Source organism: Acipenser ruthenus, chromosome 11 (assembly GCF_902713425.1).
Source record: "Acipenser ruthenus chromosome 11, fAciRut3.2 maternal haplotype, whole genome shotgun sequence".
Taxonomy (NCBI): Eukaryota; Metazoa; Chordata; class Actinopteri; order Acipenseriformes; family Acipenseridae; genus Acipenser; species Acipenser ruthenus.
The window spans coordinates 1,800,550-1,826,781 of record NC_081199.1 but is presented as its reverse complement, the minus strand read 5'-3'; the positions used below and the strand labels follow the sequence as shown (position 1 = coordinate 1,826,781).

Here is a 26,232-nt window from a genome sequence, read left to right as displayed (position 1 = left end):
GAAGTGTTCCTCTGCTCCCTGTGCAGCCCCCTCTCAGAGGAAGTGTTCCCTGTGTTGATTCACCTGGTTTACATTTTCAGTGAAGCTGAATGCCACAGCAGTGTACACAAATCAGTGGGATCAACAGGGAAGGAGATTCTATACTTTAGAAACATCAGACTTTTTCACTTTGAAGGAACTACACATGAAGTGTTCGACTGCATAATAAGCAGTGAAAACCCGATCATATAACTGATTATAAAACCTTTGTGAAAACTTTCACATGACTTATAAATTACATGGGCGGCCCATCTATCTGCTGAGTGTGTAGGACTGCCTTTTCTAGAGCACCAGCTACTGTCTAAAAGGAAATCTTCACTATTACCTTTAATGTCTGTCCCTTGAGCGAAGGTTCAATCCAGCATCTCCCATTCTAATAGGAGAACAAAAACCTCAGCCAGGTAATGTGAGTCTCTGGACACATTAGAGGCAGTAGAGTACCACTTTGCTGTCATCAATCTCACTCAGCTTTCACACTAACATGAAACCTGAACCTTTTCTAAGAGAAAGTGCATGGTTCTTCAAAGAACTTGAGAACCATTTTAGTTTTTTTGGTGCATATCTGGAAAATCATATAACTTAACGATAAAAAGAATATATATATATATATATATATATATATATATATATATATATATATATATATATATATATATATATTTCTCTTTATTTTGGCCTTTAAAACGATAACAATGGGGTCTGAAGATGAGCTCCATGGAATTAACTGTAACAATGTTCCTCTTGTCTATTGTAAGGAATTGCCATTTTATTATGGGTACTTTTAAGTGACAAAAACCTTAAGGTGTCCAAAGTTCCAGTACAAGTATTAAGAGTGTTTTTTGACAGCTTCACTTGGCCTCCCTCCCAGTCATTACCAGTCCGCGGTGACTATGCCTGCTTGTACAGTACAGTGTATGCTTTTCCATTCAGTGGCTCTGTACGCTTCTTCATGTGCGGCTCTGTATCTTCAGCTCTCCCATCTGCACTACAATAAATGTTCACCTGTCCCTTCAATGTGTTTCCATGACAACTTATAATTGCCACTCCATTTACTCAGGGTCTGTCAGTCTGTGCATTGTTCATGCAAAACTTCTATTGCTGACTCAATACATCGCTCCCCCCACCTCTCCACCTCCTCCCGGTTCAGAAATGAAGGCATAAAGGTGAGTTAAAAACACAAGCAGTCTCCTCCTGTTTTTTTTTTATTATTTTTTTTTTACAGATTGTCTTGTAGCCTCTCCATATAGGTTCTGATTTCTGTCGACTGTCCCAGGTCCATGTCCTGACACACCCACTTGATGTTATCTTCGTTGCCTATTAACACGGAGCTGCTGTACGGGCTGCTGCCTGCATCTGGAAGAACAGTGGCGAAAGAGGTGAACTTCACCTGCTTCCGCTTGGAGGTCGAGGAGTTCACGGGGTCCTTTCGAAGGTCTTTCCCGTTGCATCCCGGATCGGCAGGCCTGTGAACCTGGCCCTGAATGCTCTTCTGGCACCCCCCGTTGAGAAGGTACTTGCTCTCCTCGTGCCCCTCTCCCTTGTCGATGATGGTGGTGCACTCGTCCTGCTGGGCAGCATTGTCCAAGTGGTGGTGCTGCAGGAGCTCGGCCTCGTTCCCCAGCCACACCCAGTCGTGGGCGTGGTTCATGTTGCCTTGCTCCACCGCCGGCACCTGCTTGTGGCTGTACTTCAAAGCGAAGGTCACGCAGTTGATGAGGAAGACCAGGATAGCCAGGCAGAAGACGCCCAGCAAAGCGTACATTCCGATCTCTAGGTCGGTCAGGCCCCGCGGGGTCTGTGACAGGTCGCTCTCCCCGCCGCTTCCCGGCAGGTCAACCTGAGCCGGGAAATTGGTGAAGTCTATTGGGATGTTCTGGACTTGCCCTCCACCGCCGGAGAGTTTGCTCCCGTCCGCTCTGCTGGTGATCGTGGTCTTGGTGGTGGTGCTGACTTTCCTCATGGCTCCTTCCTCCCGATCGGAAGAGGCGCTGTTGTACTTCCAGCCTTCCTGCCCTGCTTTGTCTTCTGCCTTCTGCCTGCGATCGCTGGCACTGTTTTCCAGGTTGCCCTCGCCCTGGCCGTTGTCTGCTCTGCCTCCCATCTGATCGGCATCTTTTTGGCCGAACTTGACCTTGATGCTTCCGTTCCCCACCGCCAGGATGCTCTTTCTCTTCGACTTCTGACAGGCTTCACAGATCACCATCTCCACCTTGACCAAAGCGCCCTGGCCTTCCCCCTCGGCAATTATAACCGGCCATTTCATGGGAGAGTCTTGATAGGTGGAAACGACTGCCTCGTCCAAGGATGTCGCGGTGACAGTGAAGTCTTTGGGGTCGTAAATATTCAGAGGTGTAACCGAGCCGTCGCTGAACTGGATCCAGGCGCTAATGATGGCATCCTGTGGAAAACAAAACAGATTCAATGTTTAGATTCAATAAATATCCAAAACGGGAACAATTCTCTTTACTCTGTTATAACTCTATTAAAAAAAACAGGCGATCAGGCTGGCCTCCCAAACCTATAACAAGGACAATAAAGGGGTATTGACTGATTTAATGAGCCTGACCTGTCTCTGCTAATCCCACCTTCTGCTCCTGGTTAATGATTCTTAATTGTCGCACTCTGGGGGTGCCACTTGACAGGGGTTGCCCTTGATTGGTTTTCTCTTTCATGCAGTTGTATTGTGTGTTCTCTTTATCACTCACTGTGCTAGTATCTTCCTTCGCAGATTGATTAAAGACTGAATAAGATACATATGCTCCAATATGTATCCATTACAATTCCTCAGATACACTGTTGCACTTCACCTAGAAGTTGCATGAAGCAAACAATGGCGTTGTGGTTTTCAAGCTGTGCACTCCTGCCTGCAAGGAAACGTGCTGAAGAGACACGTGATAATCGCCAAGGCCAATACCATAACAGCCCTCTGATGGTTCTCATGACTCTGATTCACAATAGAGGGCATGTTACTGGGATTTCCTCCTGTCGGGACTCATCTTAATAAAGACAGTGTTGATGTCGCTGGAGTTTTTCTCCTTGTCTCATTTTCCTGTCAACTCAGGTGTCAGAGGCCCCTGAGTTCGGCATTCTTTTCACTCGTTTCCCTGCCTGCACACTTGTAACCCAGCACACAGACGTGTCTATCAGATCAGAACACAGCAACGGAAGCTGTGCCTGCATACACGCATCTCTCTCCAATAGAAGCTTGAAAAAAAAAAAAAAAAGCCTTTAAAAGCTTTGTCAGGTTCTTCTGCACCTGTGTTTTCAAACGGCTGTATGGAACCCGTGTGTACTGTGTGTGAGAGTGTGTACGTGTGTACAAAACAGTGCACTTAGCAAGGGGCGTTTCAAGTCTGTTGATCATGCTATCCAGTACCTGTTGGGGTGTCTGCAGCAGCTCCAGTGCGGTGGTGGTTGCGATGATGGCTCGGTGGCTCCCTGCGCTTGGCTGCAGGGACAGAGAGAGCCCGGCGACCAGCTGGACACCCAAGTCCGTGATCGTGACCCGGTCATCCAGGACAGTCACAGTCTTCTCAGCCAAAATGGAATCGGAGAGAGGAGACAGGACCTGAGGAAGAGAGCGATAACACCGTTTTCTTTTTATAATGTTTCGAACAAAAGATCAGAGCTCAAACAGATTGGGAAAGGGAAACAGAACAGCTCTAAAGATGTAGGGTGGGTTATAAATATTCGATTTTATTTTTCAAATCGAGCACATCTCGGCCTGTATTGGTAGGCGAAAGGAAATAGAAGATCAATTACAATTGATTAGGGTCTCTGACATTCCCCTTTACAAGTCTTTTTCAACGTCTTCCGTGCCTGAAGTCATTGAACACAAAGACTTCTCGTGGAGCGCTTGCCGTTGAATTTATTCAAGTCTCTCTCAGTATTTCTACACTCGGAACCGCTGCACGTTTTATAATCGCGGGCGATACCTGAATGGTGGTGATGCCAAGCTCCCTTCCAATCAGCAGCCTGCCGTCCTGCAGCTTTGCGATGCGTGGGTCCTCCACCTTGAAGAAGTCCAGCACCAGCTCCGTGATGTCTGCCTGCCAGTCGGAGCCGAGCATGTAGCGGAGCTCTCCAGCCGGGTCCGAGGGTTCAGCCACGAAGTGCGTCAGGACCCGCACCACGGCATGCTGGTACTGAAGGGTGCAGCCCTTGCCTTTCTTCTCATCGTCCTCCTCGTCGTCACTGTCACGGGTCGGCCTGCACACAACATTGTATTTAATAGATTTACCCTCTGACATATCCTCTTTCATAACTCATGCAAAGATGTGCTGGAAACCACAGCCATTTTTCTTCTGTAAGGCTCCCTTTTTGTATTCCAAATCCAAAATCTTAAAAATCTTCAAAAGTCTGCATGGTTTTTTTTTTATCTTATAAATAAATGAATAGGATATGTACCTTGTTGAATATTTAATTTAGGTAAATAAATGAGCATTTGAACAATAAATTGGATTTTTGCTGCTTTTAGCAGTTTTTAGCAGCATCCTCCAGTAAGGCATAGAATGCAAGATATCTTCAAAAACACTAAACAGAGTAAATGATTGGCTACGTTCAAATGCACACCTGTATGAGCCTGGGGTACCTCCAAGTCTGCCCAAGAATGTGAAGGTCAGTATTTACAATCGCTTGTGATACGGTACATGCATCACACATACAGTCGCTTCCACGTTTTAAGTGAACTGCATTTTAAGCTTCTATTTACTGACAGGCACAGAACATATTACCGTTTTTCCCAGGACAGTTCCCTTAATTAAAACCACACACAGGATTTATGGAAGCTGCAGTGCGAGCCTTATCACTGAAAACAGCTGACCTGACCAGATCTGGAGACCCCTGGCTCGAGGGCCATGCCGAGTCGGTCAGAGAAGTATGCACCGAAGCTCACCTTTTGCTGGAGACGATGGGCACTCTCCAGCCTTTGATCTGACTGAGCTCTGTGTCCGAGACCTCGATCTGCAGAGGCAGCCTGGGAACCCACACGCTCATTTCCAGCTGAGCACTCAGGTACAGGTAGGTGAAGCTCACCTGGACGTTCAGCTTCCCTTTCATCTCTTTGCCGTTCACCAGGACAAAGTCGCATGTCTCCGTCACCTAAGGTGGGAGTGAGGGAGACAGAAAGCGGTTATTTAACAAAGCTGGTGTAAGTAAAAGCCTTTGGCTTGTGTATATTCCTTCACAACGGGCTGGCAAAGGTTTTTTCCATAATAAGAGCCTCCGAGGTCTAAAGATCCAGGCTGCAAAACCCTGTCTAGAAAAATAACAAAAGATTTAAACAAACAAACATATCTAATATACAAATCAAAAACCCCACACCCAAGCAGAGGTATCATGGTGCAGAGGCAGGGAGCACAACTTGCTGCTCCCAGTCCTTTCCCTAAATTAACTCAAACAACAATGGATCTGGCTCCTCCTTTAAACCATGTGGCTGGGCAGCATTGCTCCTCAATTAATCGATTAAGACCCAGCCACATTCTGCACATGGAGTTGGTAGGAATGGGATTTTAACCCCATCCCTGCCAAGATTACATCAAAAATATATCAAACTATTTCAACAACAAAAAAAAGCACACGCAATGCATAGATTTTCACATGCAGGGCCTCAGCCCTCCCGCATGTGTCCTGCTCAGCTCCAGGCAAGCTCGTACTTGCACACCGAGGCCTGGAAACGATCATTGCAACCACACATACTGGGTGGGCTCCCGCTCTTATGAATACAGTCCTGTCGACAGGATCATTACAACACCACAAAAGCTAAACAGCAGTGCAGGGCTATACAGGTTCACAAAGTGCGCACAACATGTCAACATTGCTTATCAGTATTTAATACACAGCCAGACCTGTCATAATGCTTTATCATTCTCCCTTGGATCATCTATTAATTCTAGCTGTCCGCAGTGGCATTGATGTCAAGCGTGCCTACCCAAGGGTATCAGCTGATGTGATTTAGTAAGGTAACTGCTCGCTTGCTGGTCTCCTAATGCGCTTGATTAATGTGATGCAGGATTCTTCAAGACGTTTATGACACCTAAATGATTTGGGGAGGCATGACAGGATATTGAGCTCCGTCAAACGAGCCATGGAAGTTTACCAGTCAAGCATATTACTAACTGCTGTCCCTGCTTTCAGGTTTGGAACTTTAGCTTCTTGGGGGGGGATGAGACTTTACACATTTGCAGTGGAAAGGCTGTGCAACTTGAATGCATTTAGCTAAGTTGGTGACAATCATTAAGATCCCTGAAGAAAGAACGAAGGATTGTAAGTATTGGTGTTGCTCTGAAGACCACACCTAAAGTAAAGTGTTGTGTTTCTCAGTACCTCAGTCCTAATGCAAACTGAATGATTAAGTGCTGACACAAGGCAGCAGGTGAAGTGTAACCCTGGTTACCGGGCTTCTGAACATTTATTTTAGGTCCCGACAGCTCTCCGCAATCAATAGGAACATGTGTATAGTAGTAGGCTACTTTAGTTAGTTTAAGTTCATGTGATACGCAGAGCCTTTTAAAGTCACTGTCGGTTCCACGGTAACTTGACTGGAATGAATTGATTCACTTGTGTTGTGGCAGCCTTCCTATTTAACACAGCATGTCTGACGCCGTGTGTGCCAACAAGCAAACCCACAGGCCCCTGGTGTCTCGGAGTCAGACTGGCATTGTGATGATAAAGGCTGCCCCTGCCCTGCTCAAATTAACTTGTACAGCTCTGCATAATGCATCCTTTGCTTGCCTTTCTTTCGTGCTCAGTCACAGTGTACAATGCACTTTACAAGATGCTTTCAATAAACAGCTCCACAGTGTTCCAAACACATTGAAAGTCAACCCTACTGCTGTTTTTTATACACTCAAAGATAGCCCCATTACCCAGTGGCATGCCAACCTGAATCTCTGAACCCGCCCTTTTGTCATTACCACTTACCAAGAGAGTGAGAAGGCACACGAAAACAGTTTAGGGCTGTGTGTGATGCATCTAAAGTAAATATCGAAAGGCATGCCACACTAGTACTGGCCACTGTGTATGCGCGTGTGTGTGTTTCTTAAGCTCCTCTTGTGTATAGGAATATGATTTCCCTACACTAACATGTGAATTTCGAAACCAGGCTCTTTTAGCTTTAGAGAAAGAGAGCCTGCGTCTTTTCCTAAATAACAAACACAATGTCATCTTTCTTTTGAGCCTTGAGAAATTCTAAACAAAAGCATTTTCTCTTCAAATCAGTTTGCTTGGTGTTGAAAGGGTACAGGATTCCTCGGAGCACCCCCTTTCCTCAGAAGATCAGAAGCAAAGCTTGGGACCCTGTCTGCTTCCTCCTTTACCCTTTGAAAGCAGACTCATCAATAATGTGCCAAGTGTAATTACCAGACTAGAGAGAAAGAAAGGAGGCGACGGGTGAGGAACTGCGCGGGTGTTTGAGTTACAGGCAGAGCGTCTTCTGAGTGAACTAATGACTAACACTGCAACCTGTTCAAGCATGAGGCGTGCACAATTCATTCTGCTGCTCTGCCGTAAAAAGAGATGACAGTGTCAGATTATAATCTATTTATTTATTTTAAATGTAATTTCCATCTTTTAATAACAAACCAAAAATGATTGTAACCCTTTTAATGTTAACCCGTCAACGCTGTTTTAACTATTTTAGCCCACGGTTAAACAGCAAAGTAAACTGCGTTCAATCAAGCCTCCTCCTCGCACCTTCACAATTTAAAAGCAGCCTTCTGGCTAGCAACCGATGCACTGACAATGTTGTGTAGGACAAAAGAAACATGATTCTGCAATAAAAAGCAGTTGAAAGTTCCCATAGCTCTACAGAAATTACAGAATTGGCTTCCTTAACGATATAGGCTTTTCTTTTTATCAAACAATTATTATTATTATTTATTTCTTAGCAGACGCCCTTATGCAGGGCCACTTACAACTGTTACAAGATATCACATTATTTTTACATACACATTATTATTACATACAATTACATTATTTTTTACACATTATTTTTACAATAAGAGTGTCCTTTTATTTACATTGTGTAGAGCAATGCAGCAGCTGTACGGAAAGGCTGTCTGGACAGATCTTATTCCGAAAACAAAGTTTGAACTGTTTTGGGGGGGTTCTCCAAAAAAGTGATGTCTAGCGGAGTGAGACATGCTGACACCAATGGGAGGAGGGTGGGGTTACATCAAGACTCCTCACACAGGTTCTGCTAATGTAAATGATAACCCAGTTAAGTCATCTTCTGTACCTCGTATGAATAAAGAACAGTCTGTTTTGCATAATGGCAAAAGCCAGTGTATGACTCCAGCAAAGACAAAAGCACACGTTTACTCACTCAATGAATTAACATCTCAAGCCTCAATCGATTCCCTCTGCTCTCTACAATGCAGACTGCAGCAGGCACACACTTTTTTTTGTCCATGATAAATCACAGATTGTTCAGCTGACAATGCAAAATGCCACCAATGGCTGAAAAAGAACAATCATTTCCAAGACCAGGGCGTCAAATTACCTGGAACAACTGGCACTCTCTCTGCCTTAGCAGCAGAGTGGAGAAAAGGCAAAAGAGAAAAAGAGAAAACATGAATCCACCACGACAGATGTGTCAACAGTCAGGAGGTGGAGGCGACTCTGAAGGAGGCACATTCATTTTTCAAAAAATGCAAGAGCAAGGCTGTTCTCTCTGACTGCAAGCGACAGAGTTAGTTAAGAGAGGCACCATGAATCCTGCTGTAAAGTTTTGAGAGAGATCGCCCTATTGTAGGACAGAGAGACGTCTGGTACAGCAGGCACTAACATTGCCACATCTCTCTATCTAATGGATCTTTTTTGTTAAATATATCTTTAAGATAAGTAAGTCGCATGCAGTCCTGCTTGTTATTTTGACTCCATCGTGTCTTTGCCATTTCAGTCTGACGGATTTTATGCAGGTGGTAACAGTGCATCACAGTGCAACAGTTCCCTACATACAGCACAAGGACTTGTGACTCAGCCCTCTGCACCGACTCAGGTTAGTTAAGCCATGCTGTTTTAGCCTCTTAAGATTAAAAGGAAACCTTTCAAAAACAGTGCCACCAATCTATAATATTCACTACATTTCTTTAGCATGACCTAGTTCTATGATTGATATTAATACATTTATGGAACTACAAAGATTATTTTTCTACAATTGTGTGCAAAATGCACACGAAAAAAACAACAAATAGAAATGGCAACTATACGGTTTAGGTAGAGGACTGTGTCTACTGTACATCGTGATATATTAAAATAACATTGAAATGCATGGACTAATTTGGAGGGATTGCTATGTTTGCTAGATCTGAAAAGTAATGCTACTCAAGCCAGGTCAGACAAACTCTCAGACTGCAGCAGTGACACACAGTGCATTGTGTGTTCAACAGCTTTTCTTGTTTTTACTGTTTGTTCTTCACCGCAGTCCTGTGAACTTTGAAGCACAGACACAGAGTTCCTCTCTGGGGTCTTGAAGACTATCAGCTGTTGATCTGTTTAGGACCTTTAGCTGGTAGCTTTCATAACTCGTATTACACCAGCTTCTTCTTCTGATTTATATGTATGTCAATGCCCAATTCTATTACAAACCTCCCCCTGCTTTCTCAATTTCCTTTATTATTTGTATTTTGTTAAGGTAATAACATTTCTTTATAAATCCAGGGAGTTAATCGCATAGCCTGTCACCTCACATTTATGAACTAGAATAGAAATGCTCCCTAATACTCATCTTTAAGACAATTCCTCCAGCTGCAGCATTGATCCCATTAAATCACCCAGTACTGAGATGCAGATTCCTGTGCTTCTCTCCACAGCGGAAAGGAACACTCAATAACACAGTTCAGGAATCAGAATATTATGCTAACTAAGAGGCCAATGAATAAATCCCACGGCGCTTCTTTTCCTCAGTCATTCATTTAAAGAGGAGCTATTTGAATGTCTGGCAGCTGTGAAGTATTAGTATGGTACTACCAAGTGCATGCAGTCAGGCTGCTAACCAAAGGGAGGGGAGGGGAGAAGAAGCTCCTGTTGTTGTTAATGCCAGGTTTGCAGACTAAAGATCAATCACAGCAGGGTTCCCAGTATTGCAGTATAATAATCAATGACTAAAGTACAGAAGGTGTTCATTTGAATTGTAAAGAGAACTAATAGACACAAATCCATTACACAAAGAAACTGTTTCTTTATCCCAATTTAACTTACAACATATTTTCATTTGACAAACATGCACACTTCTTTTTGTTCCTTAAAAATGATTTTCGTACAAATTGTTTAGATTCCCTTTGTGTATCATTTTCAGTTATCGCATCCTGGTGACTTTTTAAAGCTTCGCTACACCAGATTGTAACCACTAACCTTTCCCCCCAGCAACACCTACCCAGAGGACGCAGGAAACACCACCTTGGTTCTATTTGGTGTTTCTTACTGATGCATTGCTGTTGCTGGGGGGGACAGGTTAACGGTTACACTCTGGTATACCAGCAGAACTTCAAGAGAAGACATGTTTGAGAGCCCAGACCTTCTCAGGGGTGCTTCTGAGTATCAAAATGTCCCCAGGGTGAGATGACTGATACAGAAAATGATCCACAGTGCAAAATGAATCTTGATAAGAAGAAAAACACATTAGATAAGTGAGAGATCTCATACCTGTCCCAAGGGGCTCCTTGAGACATTGTAAAATACACAAGACCTTTACCTGTTAACTGCCACGTCCTTGAGCACCTTGTCAGTAAAGGTAATGACATGGTAATAAAAGCAGGGAGCCCACTAATGGCTCTCTGTGGGCTTGAGACTGTGAATGAAATGGCTTTCCTATTGATGTGCCGGCGAATGGGCACAAAGTAACGCCCGGTCTGCAGGTAACCTGAATACAGAATATCTGATCAGAAGTAGAATTAACACACATATACACACACATTATATATACATATACACTACAGCACCAACTACACATGCACAGTCCTGCACTCTTTCTGTCCTTCCCATAATATACCACGTGTTATGAATTAGAAGGTAATTGCAAAGTAATTAGTTATTGATTAGCAGGGATAACATTTATGACTGAGCTGCTAAGGTTAGAAGATTGGGACATTCGCATGAATACCCCAGGCAGGTCTCAGACCATTTGTATTCTCAGTATTTTACGAGCCAAGGACAAAAGGTTTCCAGTATCATGTTTCTGTAACCTTTTAAAATAAGGTACAGAGGTTCAGCCCTAACTAGCTTTGACACTGCTCAAATACTTTAAAACTTTTTTTTTTTTCTTAACTGTTACAGTAGTAAGATAAGATACCCTATACAGACAGAATATGGTAGCTGTCTGGTCAGGAATTAATTATACAGACCTAGCTGGTGTGATTGCAATATTCCTCCGTATGGCGAGATATCATTTGTCTTTATCATAGACCCACAGTGTGGTTTCCGACAGCTCCCTCAGCCGTTTCAGTTCATGTGCGAGAAACCAAGATGATTGATTGCATGGCCTATTTAATACACCCAAAAACATCGCTTTAAACGGCACTCTTAAAATCTGAACTAAACCACAGAACTTCAATGGAATAGCAGCTTTGAACAGCATTCCATTGTTCTACACTTCTCACACCATCGTACAATGCCTGCAGTCTTCACAATTGGCTGTGGTTCTGAATCCTGTTGCTCCAGTATACAGCTTTAATCAGTCTCCCCTGCCACCTGGCTCTGCTCTTGCTTGGATAAGTTGTTTAGTTACGGTCTGGTCTGGTTCTATAAATTAGCTCTATGTTATTGCACTGAAGCAAAGGGAGCCTGCAGAGTTGAAAGGTCAAGATTTCACATTATTTTAACACCGGAAACAAGATGCACAGGCAATGACCAAACAGCAAGGATTCTCCTAGCAAGCTCGCAGCCAGGTAGATCACATGCATGTGCCTATTGAATCTAAGAGACTCTGAATGCCATTGGATATGTTTTCTATTGGCCCATTCTGAACAAAGGCAAATGAGCCAGCTTACTGTAAAATAACTTAGAGGGGGATAAACAAAGCATGTTTGTTATTTAGTTTTTCATGCGCCTTCTTGTCTCAAAAAGACCCAAACGACATCCCTTAGCTATCCCCAGAGCCCAGGCATTTGACAGACACTGTGAGCCCTATACAAGTGCAGTAGCAGCAGATTAGCAGCTTCTCCACCCCCTAAGGGGAGTCCATTCCCCTGAAGAACAGAGCAATGATAGTTCATTAAACGTCTCAACCACCAAATAATACCATTAGACTGGAAGTGTTGTATCTGTGGAGGCACAACTGAAAGGCTTTGAGTCGCCTTTTCTTTTTATGAGAAACATCATCCGAGCATTAGCTGCATGATAAACCCGGATCCCGAGACGAGCCCCAGCTGACAGGAGGGCAGTTCATCACACTCCGGTTTCATTGCAGGGTTTACAATGCAAATTCAACTCACATAATCTGAAATTATGCCTCCTTTTAAGGGACTTTTACAGCATTTAATTATGAAGCGGCCACTTCAGTAACAATTGACTGATTTGCTGATTGTAGCCTTTTGCTTTTCAGTTGCAGCTCTGTAGGTTATCCATTTTTTTAATGTTTTGTTTTTTTCTTTCTTTAAAACAGAGCAACTAGAAAGCTTTTTCAACACATAAGGATTGTACAGACCATGTAATCCAATTTGTCAATCATTAGTCTCTGGAAAGATTTTTTTTTGTTTTCATTGTTTTCAAATGTGATCCGATATCGTGATCTCAGAATTAGTTGTTCTGTCCCAAAACAGAAGAGGACAGAGGCTGGGCGCGCCAGAAGCGAGCGTCTTAACCGCAATGCAAGAGAGACGGGCTAGCCTGCACTCGTGGTTTCTAGAGCTTTTAACTTCATCTCGTCTCACCGACAGGGGGCAGGACAGAATCTGCAATGGCCCGTTACAGCTATCATTTCTGCATTGATCATTTATTTGTAAAATGATTGTGTCATTCTTCATGTTGCAGAATGATTTTTTATTTTTTTGCATGATGCTCTTTGAGCTAAAAATAGGTTTGCGAACTAAAACCTTTGACTAATTCACACTGACAGCCCACAAAGCTGCTGCACACAACCGACAGGAGAATGTTATTATGTAAGGTTATGCAGTAGTTTACCGAATCATTTTATAGTTATGACCAGTAAGATGTAATAATATGTGCTGCATCCTCTGGAATGTTTAAAAAAGAACAGTTTTTTTTTAGTAAGCATGAGGATTATTGTATAACCTTATTCATTTAATACATATGGGTTCCCTTGCATTAATTACCTCAGGCAGCCAGTATGCAAAGGCACAAAGCTACAAGACAATTTCTACGCATGAACATTAAAAACAGCTTGGTGCGGGCATGGTATATCAGGGTCATATTAACTAATGCATTCGTCTTGCTGTTGAGATTGACTTATCATGTTCTGTCAGTCATCACACCCTGGTTACTTTTTAAAACTCAGGAGCTTTAAGCACCTCCCCCTCCCTGCAACACTGCCCCATTGGATCAAAGAAATACCCCATTTGTTCTAAGTGGCATTTCATACTGATGCATTTATTGGGGGGGGGGGGGGGGGGGGCAGGTGTTCCAGGTGTTCTATTGAGGCCAGACGGGTGCTTAAAACATTCAAAAACTCCCCCTTCATTTCATACCCATATCAAGCTGCTCCTGTTATGTGACCTTGCCTACACTTCAGATTTCCTGTAGATTGTACTTTGAGCAGCAGTTGCAACATGTCTGTTCAGGAAGCTGGATCAGTTGAGCAAGGCTCATTTAGTTCTCTGTGTGCAGAAGTCCTGCTCAAGGTTTGTTATGACCATGACCACGTCTCTCTGGAATACAGGCAGCTTGTTATTAAAAGACAGAAGAGGCAGGGATCCATGGAAGATCCATCCTTCCTGTTGAAAGGTCAGAGTGGAGCTGCCTCCCTGGCACATGCAGCTATGCCTGAAACAGTCAGAAAACCTGCATTCGCTTTTTAAAATCCTCTGTGCCTTAAAACAATGCAATCGCGACTGTTTACCCCATTGCTTTTTAACACATCAGAAAATACAGTCCTATTAAGGTTTTAGAAGTTTTAGAAGTTGTCAAAAAGAAAACACCAGGAGGGTACCAAGCAGCTGAGGCATGCAAGCTAAAAATCAATACATTTTTGTTAAACCGCTCTTGTAAATTGAAACTTCTGCTGGCTGGATGCAGCACTTATTGATTTTCCAAGCAGGTCCCCTTTGAACCGCGAGACACATAGAGAATTCCCTTTGTGCAAATCTATGTTTTTTAAATGGCTAATTGTTAGATTGATTGATCGACTGAGTGATTGATTGAACGCATGCCAAGTCCCCAAGAAGCAGCAGGTAAAGCATTTTAGAAGAGCAATGTGGCCAGTTGGACAGGTCATTACTGTGGTGAGCAGGGCTTTCATGATGTATACATCTGGAGGCCACTGTTCAGTGATGAAGCTGCTTGGTTTGGAAGAGATGTTGCTACTAGTTATACTCACTGTAATTAAACCAAGGAATCCACTGTAATTAAGAAACATGTTTATATTGAGACATACTGTAGCGGCTAGCCTATGTTGACTACTTGTATGTTTAATTTCCTAGATTCTGACCATATGTTTCTGCATATTTCAAATACTTCACAGTTATTCATCATTGTGCAATTACATTTTATAAACCCTTCTTCTTCTTCTTCTTCTTCTTCTTCTTCTTCTTGAACAGTGATACACAGTGTGAACAGTTCAGGATATTCATAACACATCTTTTTCTGCATGCAGGCACTTTTAAAAAGTGTATCCACTTATCAAGCCTCAAATGCCCAATCTAGTGGATAGGATCGGTACTGCAGAGAAAGATGTGAACTGGTCTCCCAGAACTGCAGACCAAGGGACATGTAAAGAACTGCCACCATACTCAAGACTTTAACCTGTATTTAAAAATGTATTATTTAAAGGGGCACTTTCTTAGTTAATTAATTAACATGTTACTATTATTGAATATATTGAACTTCTAAGTCATAAACATCAATTTCTCAGTGTGTATGCTTATGGCAAATTACTGTAACATTGGGTTTAATAGTACCGTAATTAAGAAGTAGCTTCTATGGTATGTAATTATATTGTTGCTAATGGAATTCCAGTCAGTTATTAATTTAATGAATTTTGGTGTTTTGTGCTTCAGGCCCAAAGCAGCTACGACCCCTATTGGAAATTAAACAATACACCCTGCTGGGGAAAAAGCATTTTCTAACAGTACATGAAGGGCAGCTTATGCATTTAATTCTTCATCCCAAAGAATAGCATTGCAGATATTCATTTACAGATAACTGCTTTATATAATGGAAAATGCACTTAAGAGAGTCATTGCAATCAAAACAATGTTCGGTTTCTACAAGTTATTGTCTTCAATTTATTAGAATAAAAGACAGAAATGAAATTATGGACATCTTGGATTGCAATTTCAGTTCGCAATTGGGTAGTGTGGGCTAACTCATTTCCATTTTACAATAACAAAAAATAGATGAGGTAAGCACTCTCAGTATTGCTGAGTACGGTTCTAGAAATTTTAAACTAGATAAGCATTCTCAGTATTGCTGGGTACGGTTCTAGAAATTTAAAAATAGATAAGCATTCTCAGTATTGCTGGGTACGGTTCTAGAATTTTAAAAATAGATAAGCATTCTCAGTATTGCTGGGAATGGTTCTAGAATTAAAAAAATAGATAAGCACTCTCCGTATTGCTGGGAATGGTTCTAGAATGTTAAAGACCCAGTGTGTTCTTGTAAATATGCTTTGTCAAGGTATTAAGATGCTACTTTCAGCATGCACAGGTAAAGAGGGCAAACGTAGTAATAATGCAGCATATTCAAAAATATGAATGCCCTCCAATGCTAAGCCTTGATCCTGAAGCCATTGCTACATGGCCAGCTGCACTTGATTGATCTTACTGAAATGAATTGAAAGTCTTTATCCTGTGCACCGCCTCAGAAACACTCTAGGCTCAGTTCAATTACATTTTTAGCTGTGAAATAAAGTAGATAAAAAAAGAAGTGTAATAAGCCATGGAATGAAGAAGAATGTTTACTTGGGTGGAACTGGCACATCATTGATTATGTGTTAATCACCTTTTCAATAAAGTTTCAAGCCCTTTGCGGTATGAACATTATTTTCACAGTTTATCTGAACATGGTTTGGGACCTTAACCTAGGCTTGCCTGGGTGTTTGTCCTGCTGCAACTAGTGCCACTCACAAGGCTCTTGTCAACTACGTGTAAAATCAGCACACTCACATTCCTCCATTAGGAGATTGCTCACACTATCAATTGGGGGAGTGGAGTGAATCGAAACTAATTATAACACCTTGAGAAAGACTTCTAGTCAAAACGTTTATCACTGAACTTTAGTATTCTCCTAGTGTTTCCAGTAATTCTCCCATGAGCTGGCGCCTCTACCTACCTCTTTAACATCTCACTCCTGCCTCGCACAAGCAGTGAGGCTGTACCTACCTTCACTACATCTTCATCTGCTGACTGACACCCCGTCACCTGCTCCACCTCCGTCACTGTGCCATCCTCCTCCACCGTGACGATCTTTACAGGGACGGCTACCGCCTTCCCTGTTAATATGGCCGTGTTCAGAATTTCAGAGTCCTGGAAAAAAACAGAGAACGAGAGCAATTATTACCCATTATCTTCAGATATATCAATTGTCATCAAACATATTGTAATAACCACTTCATTGGTAAGTTTGATAATATATACTACTACTATGGACCTAAACTCAGACCCTGTTAATCTACTTTATTAATTAAGAGTGAAGAATGATGCAGGCTGGTGAACATGCTACCCACGTGGTAATGTATGCACTAACAATGCATTATCCATACAGCACTGGAGAACGCTCTATAGAATCTCTTGACACTTGTTCCCATGTACTGTGTAGCTGGATGTAAATTAACATGTAGATTTGAGGACGATTTTAAAACAATGTAATTTTACTCGCATGGTTGCGCTTTGGTGCTTTGATAAAAGTCTGGCTGCTACAGTTTTTTAATAATAATTATTAACTTTACACTTGATGTGTCACAGTAAGTAAGCCCAACGCAACTCTGTCAACAAGGCTTTGAGATCAGTTATCAACTTCATTTTAAAATTACAGATGCATGCGTCTCAATACATGGTTATTTCATTGTTGACATTTTTTGTTTTACATGCATTTGTTTCTGATGCTAATTCTCTCAAGAGAACGTACCAATTTATTCTGACATGATCAACAAGCATGAGTCATTGTTTAAAAATACAGCAGGAGAATCACAACGCTGCACTCCACACAACAAAACAACCAGAGTACCATGGTCCCTTTAGAAACATCTGAACAGACAAGGGCTGAACTGGGGCATGCATGAAGACTGAATACATGCTGTGAACTGTTTAATAAAAAAAACAGCTCTATTACTGGGATATTACAATACTAGTGTACAGTATAACTGTAAGTAACCTGGACAGAAGCAAACCACAGCATGACCAAAATCGGCAGCACAACGGATGAGAAACAAATACTGCAGAGTACGTGTATAGTGTCAATTAAGACTAGTAGCTGCTCTGTCTTAAACTAATACAAACTAAAGGGGTGTAATGACAGCAATTTACCACAACCCCATACTCTCATATCTCTAAATAGAGTCCTGCGTCAATAGAGGTCACTTAAACAGAGCAGTAACCGCACGAAACTGTGATACGAAAAAAAGAATGTCATATTCTTCTAAGAAATGAATTATCATTCAGTGCTGTAAATCCTTAGTAAGCACTGTCATAGCCGGTTTATCAGGTATTTCAAATTGTAAATCCCTGCATGGCATAATCAGTTTAGTACCCAGTGTATTGACATTTCAGCTTCTGTGATGCAGCTGGTACTTGCTCTTCAAGTGGCACTCCCCAGATTAGGCTGACCCGTCTCTTGAGATGACATTATTATTTATTTCTTAGCAGGCGCCCTTATCCATGACGACTTACAATTATTATACGATATCACATTATTTTTACATACAATTACCCATTTATACAGTTGGGTTTTTACTGGAGCAATCTAGGTAAAGTACCTTGCTCAAGGGTACAGCACCAAAGTCCCCCACCTGGGATTGAACCCACGACCCTCCGGTTAAGAGTCCAGAGCCCTAACCACTACTCCACACTGCTGCTATTAAAGCAGAGGTCTTTGAATAGACCTCAGCACTACTGGAGTACAAGCAGGGCTGTGTCTTCATCCGTATAAAGAAAGCTGATCTAATGAGCACAGCACAGTGGCCTGGGATTAAACCACAGTACTGTTTAACACCACTTTTTTGGTTTAATTATGATTAAACATGGTAAAGATTTGCTCTTTTAGACCAAGTCACCCACCCCCACTGATTATGTTGCTGCAAGCTTTTGAAATAAGTGTACTGTAGAGATGGACTTAAGAGTTGATCTATGCACTTAAGCTTTGCTGAGCATGTAGACCAAGAGTTCTGAGACATGCAAGCTGAGATCTGGCTAGCTGGTGCAGAACTTCAGCAGCTGGAGACGTGCCAAAGCCTATTAATACTTTGTTTGCTACATTGTTCTGCTGGCAACAGTTGAGCGTTTTTCAACTTCAATGTTTTACCCACCAGCATGTCGGTGGATAGCTGCCCAGCCTGTTTACAGCCACGCCACTGTCTGAATTTCAAACTGTACTACTGCTGGCAGAGAACCCATTCAAATCAATATCTGCTTGGTTTACTGCATGTGGTCAAGTTATTAAATATGCTGGGGCCAACAACACACCTCATACAAAAGGGTTAACATGGGAATATCACACTCCGCACACACACGCACGTACGCACACAGACACATGCACGCACGCACGCACATGCACACATGCAGACACGCACGCACGCACACAGACACACATGCACGCAAGCAAACACGCATGCGCACAGACACACATGCACACACGCACAAGCACACGTGTCTCCACTATATGTCTGCCGTATAGGATTTTCTAGGGGGCGAATAATCCTGCAGCCACCAATCTTAATACTCTTAGTATTATTAAGAGCAGTGCTGTGATTTTCACTGAAAACTGAACTTGTTCTTGGTCAAGCTCCACGGGTTGCCCTTATTAGCATCTTGTACGTTTATCAAGTGAGTCACTTTATTTGTTCTTAGGGCTACCATGGTGCTCACCAAATAGCTTGATCATTCTCATAATTGAAATGTCTTCCAAGGCAATGTTAGGAAATGCCTTTTTAAGAAGGCAATTATCTTCCCCGGAGCTTGTGATTCCATGACATTGTTTTTTTTCTTCCAATTATTTTTCCTTTCTCTGCTGGAATGGAATTTTCAGGCTTCCATTTTTATAGATGCAAGGAAGCTGGAGAGGGGAGAGCTGGAAAGGGGGGGGGGAGCTGGAGAGGGGGGGAGCTGAAGAGGAAGGAGCTGGAGAGGTGGGAATGGGGGGGGGGCACACTTTATTGTTGGGTTGACCAAAAACATGGAATGGGAAAAGGAAATAAAATGTGTTTATCAAGACTTTTGGCGCAGTGAAGCAGAAGGTGATGCAAAGAAAGGTGCAAAGGCTTGACTCTAAAGTGGCTGGCCAAGAGAGAATAAGCAAGTGTGCATCCCAAATGAGCCTGTGCATACACTGAACTCTCCCTTTGTGACTAGCTGCATACTGTATGAAAACCATATTACCATATTTGCCATACCAGCTACAATATATAGACACCGGCTTTCTATACAGTCCAGCAAAGACCAGATTGTGGACTTTATCATATAGCGCCGATTCCTCCATTGGAGTAATAATTAGGAAACACACTGAGAGACTCCACAATTGACCTGTGTGTCTGCTTTTCCACCATTAGCTATGGTTTGAAGAAAATGTTAATATGTTAATCTTGCAAAAATTGCTGCATGGTTATTAAGTGAATTGGGCTCAGATCTGGAGCGCTATTATGATATTAGAGGATGAGATGTTAGGAATGCCTGTGCCTATTACTCCTCTTAATTCACAAGTAAATTACTGTATTGATTAAGTAGCCACAGGCGAAGTTTGATCTGTACTTATTTAAAGCACTCTTGCAAATTATTTAAAAAGACAATGTTAGGTTAATTGCAAAAAGTAAAATATATATATATATATACTTTAATAATGGTGTCATGTTAGCTGCCAGGACTGGAGACACGATATACTATCCTACCCTGCTCAGGGGTTGAAGCATATAACTGTTAGCCTCCCTTGTTGACCAGTGGCAACTGTGATGGTAAAGATGGGACAACCAAAGTCATGTGTAACCTGAACCAGATTAAATCCCATGCCTGCTGAAGTGCAAGACTAGCGCATTAAGCCAGTGCACCACCTGGTCCCTTGTGTATTCCTGTTGTCTCTTCAACTGACCTGGTGTTTACATCAGGGCCTTTTGTGCACCAGTATTATTAAAACCAGCATACCCAGCAGTGCATGCAAGTCTCTTTACTCTTAACAGCTGTAATGGAAATCAAATTGTACAAGACCTGCACATGGAAATCAACGGGGTCATTCATCAACTGGGGGATTGCTACCAGAGCCACTGGGATTGCCCCACTAATCAAGCTTTGTTTGCCTTGTGAATCTCGTATTGCTGTGCGCTTCTGTCACTGCTAATTATGGAGACATAAAAAAACAATGGTTGAAAGAAGCATCCACAACCCGACAAGTAAGCAGGGCCATGTTGTGCAATGTGTCCCAGTGGACATGCCAGGGCTTAATCAATTCGCCTATACTGTTAAATATCAGGTCCTTATGTGACCAATGACATATCTACCTGTACCAATCAGAACACAATACCACCGCACTGCCAATTTCCTTTAAGAAATAACAGTGGAACGCATGTCATTGGAACCTGGAAACAATTCTCTAGGTTAGACAGCAAGAAAATATGAAAGTCTGTTGAGAGTGGTTTAATTAAAACCCAAAGCTGATTAGTTGCCTGCACTGGGGAAAGGTCACCAGAGCAGGACATTTAAAAAAACTGCCTTGTATGCCTGGGAGGATTGATATCAGACCCACAGAAATAAGGTACTAAGTGATTTGGCTCCTTGGTGCTTTGACAAATTGAAATGGCAAAGTTAGTGTGAGTCATGATAAGCATTGCTAATGTCTGACACGACACAGAGTCAAGCTAAAAGGCTCGTGGCAACATTGACGTTATTATACAAATACTTCACATAAATGTTTCCGGGTTCTTTATTATTATTATTTATTTTTATATATATATAAACACATGAACAATTGAGATCTCCATTTATTCTTAATCTCAAGGTATCTGATGATGTTGTCTAGGCATCCTCCATGTTAAAACTAGAGAGATCTGCCAGCTGTGACTCTTGAGTCCAATTAGTGGAGGTGTGGAACAAATCAAAGAACATTTAGACAGAAATGTTTTGTTTTCTCCTGTCAAAAAATAAAATAAGACAGAGTTAAAGCGCTCCATTGTAAGACAATTAACTAGATGAGAATGCTAGCTGTCCCATATGAGCTACTGGGGGCCTAAGGTCTAGTTACTTTAGGCTCCACAGATTAATCACGGCATGTCGTTTGAATGGCTGTGCTTAATCTAGCTATAGAACTAGGCTTTGTTTTGTCAACAAGACCAGCAACCATCCTGAGGCTGCATTTCCACAAATGGATAATATCGACCATGCAGAGTGTCTTCAAAACACTGAATCTGCATCAGGAATCAATACAAGTGGTTATTTAAGCAACCTGAACATCGCCTCAAGTCATTTTACAATCCATTGTAGAAAATACCTAGAAAACAAACAGCAGAGGCTTCATGGCACCTGACTTTCTTTCATGTGCTTTCAAATGACAAACATTTAACCAAATCCCACACAGCCCGATCGTTCATAATATAACATAAATTATTTGGATTGTAGTCACACAAAGCCATTCTGACTGTGTCTGTCATTGCTATTTCTTTGTTAATCTAGTCTCACAATGCTTCTTACAGTGACCTGTGCCTAGCAGTAGCATGATTTCTACTCGATTTCCTCTGTGCGCTGGGATTCATCATCTCCTCTTTTCGCCTCTAGCTCCTTTCGTGTGCCGGCCTTCAGACGTGGCATTGTGTAGCAGCTGAGAAACGGGTGCCTTGACCCGTCTTCCTTCCCACATTATCAGCGCAGTAATTCATCCCTCATCCACAAGCCACACAGCCAATCCCAGCCTTCACAGCCAAACGGAATGCCCTGCACATGAACCAAATCTTTCCAATAAGGCTGGGTCTTTGATTCTGTTCATATCTGAATGAACAGTCCCCCTGGCTCAAAGTCTATGTAAATCGCATTTGTTCCAATGCACACTTACTTGAAGCACACCTACTGTAACTCCTAGTGGTTCAAGGAATATCAGCATCTTTATACAGTAGACCCCCGTTAATCCGTGTTTCAATAATGGGCGTTTCGATAATCCGTGTGGTTTAATACAGTGCAGAAATCATCTGATCTATGCGGAAGCGGGTAATCGCACGCTTTATTAGTGCGGAAATCAGTGTATCTGTGTGGAAGAGGACAGTCATCATTTATTTAATTCAATTCAATTGAGTATAGTATAGTGCAAGCCAACAGACAGTACTGTATTGTAGTTTCTGTACCAGAATTGCTTTCCGTTTCATTGGAAATGGCTTACAAGAGGAAACACGTCTCCTTTTCTATCAGCCAAAAGTTATTTGCTGTTCAGCGTATTAAAAAGGTGAAGAGTTGTGGCTTTCAAACAGTTCACAACGAGAAGAGCAAAGAGAAGGAATTAATGACGGCAGCTGAGACAATGGACTGTGCACAGAGCAAATGGATTAAGAGAGGTACATTTGAGCAAACGGAACAACAATGCTTTTGTGGTTCATGAATCAAAGACAATACAATTTCCCTGTGGATGGACCACAGCTTATTGAAAAGGCTCATGCAATTTTCCAGTGTCCTACTGCTGATTCGCCTGACACTGAAGATTTTTGTGGAATTGAAGGCTGGCTACACCACTTCAAGGATCAGTTGACAAAGACAGCATTGCTCCGTACAAGGCAAAATTCTTAGAGGAGGCGCGATATTACAAACCCGAGCAAATCTATAGTGCTGATGAAACCAGACTTTTTTTGGAAGAAAATTTTTTGGCAAAGGGTGAGAAGTAGGGACAGAATATCTCTCTTACTGAGTGCAAATGCAATGGGGGAGGACAAGTTGAAGCCGCTGGTAACAGGTAAGGCAGAAAATCCTTGTTGCTTTAAAAACACAAATATAGTGAATTTGCCTGTTCTGTGGAGGCACAATTCAAAATCTTGGATGGTTGCAGACATGTTTGAGGATTGGTTGAAGCACCACTTTGTTCCACACGTCAAAGCTTATTTTGCTATCTAAAAATTTGCCAGAATGGGCAGTGTTGGTGCTTGCCAATGCCGTGGATGGATTTCAAATAATTTTCCTTCCACCAAACACAACCTCCCTTTTGCAACCACTGGACCAAGGGGCAATTATGCAGCTGAAAAGGCTTTCCACCAGGCGCGTCCTTAGAGATTTAAACAACAGTGCAGATGACATAAATGCTGTGAAGAACTTTGGGCACATACAACATTAAGGATGTAATTTATAACATTGCTGCAGCCTAGAGTGGGATCACACCAGCGACTTTAAACAAAATATGGGGGGAAACTGTGGCCTGATTGCGTAAATGTCAAAAACTCTGGCAACACATGGACTCACTGCCTTGGAAACCAGTGACAAGCGAGCAGAAAGCAGACTTAAGACTATCTTATCCTGGCAGTCTGAATATGAAGAGCAGTTACGACAATTAAAGACTCAGAGCAAGATCAGTGACTTTTTTAAACCAGCTCTCTCTACCTCTGAACAGTGCTGATTATGTACAGTATATATTTTAACCGTTGTTGGGACTCGATTTTATTTGTATATTCAATTCATAGCTAATCCATGTTTTTCACTAATTCGGGCTCAAATCGATCCCAATCTGCATGGATTAACGGGGGTCTACTTTATCTATATATTTAAAACAAATCTGTAACCTTTGATAAGCGAACATCATTAATTATTCTCTTAAAAAAAAAAAAATCTGTACATACAAATATTTCTCCAGATTTCAGTGTGCTTCTGTGACTCCTGTTTACCATTCTTTTCTGGGGAGGTTGTATCTGGGTGCCTCTGTGGCCAGCGGAATAAGGGATTTTAACTTTAATTTAAACACAATTTGACAAGGTTGTGCACAGGCCCCAGTTATATCTGACATGTAGTCGGCCAGCTGTAAAACTAAAAAATATCTATACTTTTATACATATACTTATATATATAAAATAAATACACACACACACACACACACACACACACACACACACACACCAGGGTGCAAGGATGCTATCTGGTATATAAATACGTTCAGATGTTGCATGAGAACAGCATGTCCTGGAGCCGATAATCATTATAAATATGAAGCTTCATTTGTGAAGTAATGGCAAATCATGTATTATTAACATTTACTGAGGTCTAATACAGAGCTTTATAAATATGTCAGAGTGTCATTATTGAAACAGCATATCCTGCAGCCTCTGAAAGCAATTCAAAGAGAGTTTAATCCCCTCAGCAAGATTACGGAACAACTTATGTTAATGTTGGCTCAGGAGCTTTCAGGAATGAAATCCTATTTGGATACTCCAACATATTCTGTATTTCACAGATTCCCAGTAATCCAATCATCCCACACTTTTTATATCACAGAATTCCCAAAGTTGAATACTGTTAGACGTGTGTTCTTGTTTTCTTTACAAAACTGCAGGGCTGTGTTTAGATCAGTGAATACAGTGCATAGGAAATGAAAGGGTTCATGCTGTCTTGCACACTGATTTTCAAATGTATCTTATGTATGGTAGACATTCATATTTTTTATAGTTAACTATCGTTTTTCTATGTCTTTACTATACTTTATACAATGTTTATCACGATACTCATTATAGCAACCAACTTTTAGAAGTGTGTACAAGGACAATTGTTTGAAAAGGGGTAGAAACCATTCTTCATCAAATGCATTGTAGGTTTTTGACAACTATACATATCTGAGCAGAACCGCAGAATACAGTAGCAACCTAATGTGAAGACAGAAACTGAAATGGGTTTTGTTGAGTGAGTGAGTGAGTGAGTGCAGAGCCATGACTTACCATTGTATCACCAGGACAGTTCTGATGTGTGCATTCACTGCCTCCGCTACAGTGTTGTGAAATGTATACATGACCTAGTGCTGCTGTCAGCACCCTCCGTCTCCAGCATTCACTCAACCCGGGCATTAGAACGAATGACACTGACAACAAGCAGATCTCAAGCATGACTTCCTCCGGCAACTTAAAAACCTCTGGAACAAACTAAACCTAGTTGCAGAACCACTTTACAATATTTCGTTTTGTACTTCAACAGACCCAGAATTCCTTCTTCCTCAGCAGTGCATGAGGGATGTGTGGCTTCAAAAAGAGAGCGCTGTGCAGCACAGTATGCAGCCATTGCTATTGATTTGTGCTGAGAGAAGCTTGCAAACCCTGGCATTTTGTATGTGTTATTTATTTATCTGTATAGAGAGAGGGTAGCCGGAGAAGAAGCAGTTTTTGTGCTGCACTTGAAATCTTCCCTTCAACCTATTTATCAGCCTGTGCTGTACCTCCTAAAAATAGACTGAGTAGAAAGTCTACTTCTATGAAACAGAAAGTGTTCTAGTTCCCTTTCCAGGCTGGCGTCACAAAAGGGACAGAATTGATGCATAGTTGACATATGAACTAACAAAACAGCAAAGATGTAGATGCTGTATGTTTATTTGCTTTCTTCTCTTTTGCCTCAACAAAATTGTAGCAAAAAGCAATATATTTAACACTGGAGCCTACAGCCCGTGGGCACACAGATATTAGATCTGCCGTTAGATTGCACTGGACATGCACAGGATATGAATGAAAGGCACAGGAAACAAGTCTACGAATTGGAGATGTTGAGACACTCGTAATCAGAACTACATTCTTTCATAAGTTAAAAATGTGTATAAAAATGTACTTAGTAGGAGAGTGTGAAGGAACAAAATAAATCCAGAAAGGCACGCATGCAAAATAAAACTGGCGCATTGCATTTGTAATAAGTGATGTGATCTGTGGGACGTTAACTGTACTGTAAA

General features: G+C 41.8%; 1 protein-coding gene across 1 annotated transcript in view; it reads right to left on the bottom strand.

Moving 5' to 3' along the window:
- Positions 1-705: 705 nt before the first annotated feature.
- The window catches only part of LOC117426370 (transmembrane protein 132C-like), a 102,715-nt gene continuing 77,188 nt past the window's right edge, over positions 706-26,232 (bottom strand). Inside the window, exons 5-9 of the mRNA XM_059032785.1 lie at positions 16,533-16,676; positions 4,934-5,139; positions 3,975-4,248; positions 3,416-3,607; positions 706-2,437 (exon numbers count right to left, since the gene is read on the bottom strand). Coding sequence (XP_058888768.1) covers positions 1,256-2,437; positions 3,416-3,607; positions 3,975-4,248; positions 4,934-5,139; positions 16,533-16,676 — 1,998 coding nt within the window. The 3' untranslated portion in view covers positions 706-1,255. The remainder of the gene's footprint in view (positions 2,438-3,415; positions 3,608-3,974; positions 4,249-4,933; positions 5,140-16,532; positions 16,677-26,232) is intronic.